Raw genomic sequence first — 6,000 nt, forward strand, 5'->3', positions numbered from 1 at the left:
CAACGATGGTTTTAAACAGTAAAAGTGTCCATAAACTCGAACATCAAGAAAACATCTACTAGTAAATGTGAAAAGTTTCATCGCGATCGGTTAATTCCTTCTTGAATTACATCAAAATTTTGCAGTAACGATTGTTGTAAACATTAGAAAATTCATAAATTTTTCCAAATGGGAACATCATGAAATCAGCTGTCACTAAATTTTGAAGGTTTCATCTCGATCGGTTAAATCCTTGTCGAGAAACATCAAATAATAGGAATTTTCCAGCAACAATGGTTTTAAACAGTAAAAGTGTCCATAAACTCGAACATCAAGAAAACATCTACTAGTAAATATGAAAGGTTTCATCGCGATCGGTTAATTCCTTATCGAATTACATTAAAGAATAGGAATTTTGCAGTAACACTTGTTAGAAACATTAAAAAATTCGTAAATTTATCCAAATGGGAACATCATGAAATCAGCTGTCACTAAATTTTGAAGGTTTCATCTCGATCGGTTAAATCCTTGTCGAGTTAAAATAATAGGAATTTTGCAATAACAGTAGTTATAAATATTGAAAAATTCATGCATTCTTGAAAATGTGATCATCGCAAAAACCTGTCCAGCAGCAAAATATAAGTAGTTTCATCGATTTCAAACCGAACATACGGGAAATAGTATTCTTTTTGTGATAAAAGTGGCAACAAATAAACTAAATATGTTTTTATGGGACCAAATGGCACCGATGCTCTACCAGATGCAAGAAGTTTCAATCCGATTGGTCCATCCGTCTCGACGTGAGAAGCGGTACAAAATTTGTCGGTTTAAAAAAAAAAAAACGAATACAAAATGACAAATCGCAAAATGTCTCGATAACGGGACCACCGGGAAGACATACTCTACAAGATTCAGAGGCTTCATCCCGATTGATCAAGCCATCCCGACGTAATCGGTGAACAAACACAAAAGAATAAAAAAAATATACATATCGAATTGAGTAACATCCTTATTTTCAAGGTCGGTTAAAAAGAAGCAGAACTGGGACTGCTATCAAGATTCGAAGAGCAGGAAATATCGAGAACGGAGCAAACGGCTGATCGAGTACAGCAACGACGTTGATTATCGAGAGATCTGTTCGAGCTGTTAACTCCGTAGCACGTGATACCGTTCTCGCAACGCATAGTTACGTCACACCGCGAAGGAAGATCGCGTTCCTCGAATGCCTCCTGCGTCACCACTCGTCCGCGACGTCGACGCTGACGCAACGGTGCATCGCAAAACGCGACGATACGCGTCGATTGTTTCCTATTCAGGCTGACGCGGATAAGCTAGCTTCGTTACTTTTTCGATGCTCACCTGCGGGTAACGGCACGGGTTCCGTGGTTGGATGGTGAGACAAGGACTCTCCTGGATAGGAGAACGCCCCGCCCGGTATCGGCGAAAAGGAACCACCGCTGCTCACAGGAGGCGCTGGATAAGACGACGGCGTCGACGAATAGGCCCATTCCGTTGTGCATGTGCCCGTATCTGCAACAAGATTTAAGATGCTACTTTAGTCGACATTTTGTACGTACATACAACGGGAACAAAATGTGTTTTTATTTTTATCATAATGTTGCGGCGGCATGAAGATGCCGCAATATTGCGAAGTTGCATCGTCGCGGCAGCGTGAAGATGCTGCGACGATCTGAAGTGCGTTCCGAAGAGCAAGCGGAAGCGGATCGTCAGGATGTTCCGCTTACCAAGAGAACCGACAACTTTTGAATGGGCAGAACGTCGTCAGACTTGCTATCGAATAGACGTGTTTACCTTGAGTTATTGTTATTGTTAATAAACGTTTCGAGTTCTTGTTCCTTTTATAAAAGACGTGTTGATTATTTAAAATCTCTACTCCTCGAATGTGCCACCACCCCCCCGGTGCAACAATAAACACATGTACACAGACGGTTCCATAAACAAGGAAGAAGGTGGATGTGCAATAATAACAGACAATCAAGAACTGACCTACAAAATTCCCAAAGGAATTTCAATCTTCACATGCAAAGCGTACGCGATCTTACAGGCCCTACGATACATAAAATCCTCAGAACACAATCCTTCTGTTATATTTACCGACTCCGAATCAGTTCTACTCGCTATGAAAGACCTTACAAGTACAGCAAAAATAATACAGGACATCCATGCCGAATTAACATCGCTTTAAGTAGATAAAAATGTCCAACCTGAATTCGTTTGGATTCCATCACATCAAGGAATCGTGGACAACGAAAGAGCAGACGAAGCTGCAAAAAAAACCATCACGATGGAAGAACCATACGTCTAAATATCACCCACAATGAATGAAACGAAAAATGTAATAAAAAAAAACTGCAAAAGAAATCTGGAACCAGAAATGGACCGACATGTCACCAACGAATCTACACCGAATCCGAAAATCAACCAACGATACAACTCCGACCCTACCAAATAGAAGACTACAAGTGGCAATGACAAGATTGAGAATTGGCCACACAAATCTAACCCATTGTAAAAAAATAACGAAATCGGAGCCACCGTCATGCACCTTTTGTGACGAACCTCTCACAGTTAAACATTTAATTGAAGAATGTCAAGGAATGCAGCACGATCGAGTAGAGTTGAAACTTTTAAATAATATGCAGACGATTCTCACGAATAGAAACGAATTTCTCAAACTAGGAGATGTATTATGAAATATGAAATAATGGATAAATTGTAATTGAATTGTAGATATTAACGTGGTCACTAATAACCCTGTAGTTGATGTGACCTTAAACAAAGTAATTGAAAACAAAATGTGTTTTTTGGTGCTAATATGCGCTCTCTTGTATACGATAATCTACAGGATGTCCTAAAAATGTTGGAGGTCCTTGAAAGGGGTAGGTTGGGGTGGATTGGTCGAGGTTTTCTGTTAATATCTCCTTAACATTTCTTGTTTATAGAGATTAATTGTAAGATAAGGATAGGATAAAGATAGAATAAAGTACGATAAGGGTAATTTTAAGTTAGAGTAAGAATAAGGTGTAAAGAATTTGTAAACGGAAGTGCAGACCCCTTGGGGATGCATTAAATACTACCATCTCCTTAACGAAGCCTCGGACAACATTTTCGCTAAGGTAAAAGTTGTTTCAAATCACCCCCTGAACCACCCCTTTCAGGGACCTTCAACATTTTTAGGACACCCTGTATACGCGAATACAGAAACCTTGGCACGTTTTCGGAGATTCATCGATGTGTACGATAAACGTACGCGACAAATCGAATTTGTTTACTACGATAAGTTTGCTGTTTTACTAAATAAGTAAATATAATAAAGTAATATGAATTTAATTTGAAAAAAAATATATATACATGTCGAATTGAGTAACCTCCTCCTTTTTCGAAGTCGGTTAAAAAAGCATGCCGTATAGTTTGTTCTTAACATCTAGAGACCCTAGATAACCCTACTCACAGATAATTTCGAGTTTCCAATTCTTGCATTAGTTGGACCGCAAACGGTACACGCGTTAACGCAAAGAATTAATTACATAAAAGACTTGTATTAATTTTGAACTCGAGCCAACACTTGTGAATCCGCGATCCGGAACTTGGAGTCGAGAGAGTAACTCCATTCGGTAGAATTAATCGACGTGACTCACCAAGTTAAGACGCAACGGAAACTTAAACGATCGTTAGAAACAGACGATAGAGATTTCTTCGAACGAGCCGGTGAATCACGATCGACAACTTCTTCGCATATTACGATAAAATTTCCCAAAGATCGTTACTTGTAAACGGTTCTCATCTTGAAATATATTTACGACGTACTTGCATTCGTATGTGGCAATTTTCATGTTCAAATGAAACGCATAGAAGAAATATTCAAACGAGCTTTTCCTTTGAAAACAAAACATGCGCATTTAGGTCAATTATTGTAGACATCAAACATTGCAAAAGATACTGTAAACTTGCGTTTCTAATATGTTGATAGAGACCAACCTAGATGGTATAAATATGGATTTGCCTTCAGAACCCTCAGAAATGTGAGCCAGGTGAGTTACAGCCGAAAAAACGGCAAAATATTCGCACTTTTTTCAGTTTTTCGGAAAAAAGTCACCCAAGGAGTATCCTGACGAGAAAAGTCATTATTACTTTTTTTTAAGTAAATAAAATTTTCTACAATTTGAGATGTGTTGGAATTCTGTAACTCCGTTAGTTCCATTAGTTCTTAGTTCCCAGTATCGCGGTCGAATCTAAAGTTTTATGCGTTCTCACCGTTAAATATAGCGATAATAAAGCGACGGAATAGAAATAAGAATATCTGAGCTGTTAAAAACCTCAAAGCCAGGGAGTTTTCAACCAGTTTTGCTAATTGCAAAATTCCCTGAGAAACTAGAGTTATGTGTCATCTTGTTCCGCGAGATCCCTCGTTGTCAATTTTCGTAGAGCTGTATTTCTGGAACTAATGGATCTACAGAGCTCCAACATCTTAAATTGTCGCAAATTTTGTCGACTTAAAAAAAGGTAATAATGACTTTTCTTTTCAGGATACTCCTTTGGTGAATTTTTTGCGAAAAACTAAAACTTCGCGAATATTTCGCCGTTTTTTCGGCTGCAACTGGGCTGGCTCGCGTTTCTGAGGGTTGCAAATTCGGATTTATACTATCTGAGTGGCCCTTAACAACATATCAAGAAAGAAAGTTTACAGTATTTTCTATAATACTTGGCAAAAAAGTTGTCTAGTATGACCGGCTTAATTCGCCTCGAAAGAGGGCTAGATTCGCGTTTCGTGTACAGCGAAACCGTACCGCTCTAAACGAAACCGTATCGAAAGAGTCACGGTTCAGTTTTACAATCCAGAGGACAGCGGTCGCGCTTTCGACGACTCGCGTCGAAGCAATTATCCGCTAATAATTAACATCTCGTGAAATATTTATCGCTGTCCGTTGCGACTTCCGTCGGACGTCCGATGAATGTCGAAACACCTTGGCGCGGCCGCGGCCGCAGCGAGAACAGCGAGACGAGCATAAAGTAAAACTTATGGGAACGAAGAGGAAGATATTGCGCGCGCTGAGTCACCGATGATTCGGCGAAACTTTTCGCCGTCTCGCAAACAACGAGGACGAATCGGTACCGATTATGAAATACTATTCGTGTTCGCGATATCAAGAATAATGTTACACGAAAAAGTCCGCGCACCGACACACAATACCTCGTGTGTTTTTCTTTATTCCCCTCGATGAGCCGTTTCAGTTTTCATTCGGCATCTGTAACATTAGAGTTTGCTTCTCGTCCTCGACGGCCTTCGCGCGTTATAAAACAATCTCTGTCCCGCCATTTCTTAATTTCTATTTGTTATTCCTCAGCAAACAAACGATTCAACCGTTATTAATTGTATTTAAGTTTCTAAAATCTCATGGCTTGTCGTTGCAAATCATATATCGTTTCTAATATACTAACATGTATACTGTACTTATATAGTAATTGTATCTAAGTTTACGTTTGTATAATTCTGCAATGTGTATTGTTTGATATATTTACAATGTAATTGTTAATATGCTCTGGAATGAGCATATTGCTAATAATCCCGTAGGGGATTCGATAGCGTAATAAATAACAAAATTTCTATTTGTTTCGAACCATGTGCGAAAGCTATGCCTATAGGTATTAGTTTCGATAGCTTTCGGGTCACCGTTTCGAAGCTCTCTTCGGGATACCTACAAACGCGACGATTGCCGATACGGAATAAAAATATGAATTATTATTATTATTATTATTATTATTATTATTATCGTAAGAGTGATCAAGTGCAAATACCATATAGCGTATAACAAACTAGTACTTCGAAAAAATAACAAGGATTTGGAAACTTTATACAAGGTGGTCAAGTTGAATCATGGTTAGGTAACCGAAACCAGATTTCAATGTTTAGTTTAGATTTCTGTTTCGTTCAGTCATAGTTAGACTGCGGATCTTTATGCAAAATACAATCTTCGCGAACGAGCCTACAAAAATTGAACC

General features: G+C 38.8%; 1 protein-coding gene across 1 annotated transcript in view; it reads right to left on the reverse strand.

Annotated features, from left to right (window-relative positions):
• LOC128879033 (protein lozenge-like) overlaps positions 1–6,000 on the reverse strand; it is an 82,275-nt gene that overhangs the window by 1,563 nt on the left and 74,712 nt on the right. The window contains exon 5 of the mRNA XM_054127859.1: positions 1,339–1,509. Coding sequence (XP_053983834.1) covers positions 1,339–1,509 — 171 coding nt within the window. The remainder of the gene's footprint in view (positions 1–1,338; positions 1,510–6,000) is intronic.

Source organism: Hylaeus volcanicus, chromosome 1 (genome assembly GCF_026283585.1).
Source record: "Hylaeus volcanicus isolate JK05 chromosome 1, UHH_iyHylVolc1.0_haploid, whole genome shotgun sequence".
In the NCBI taxonomy this organism is placed as follows: domain Eukaryota; kingdom Metazoa; phylum Arthropoda; class Insecta; order Hymenoptera; family Colletidae; genus Hylaeus; species Hylaeus volcanicus.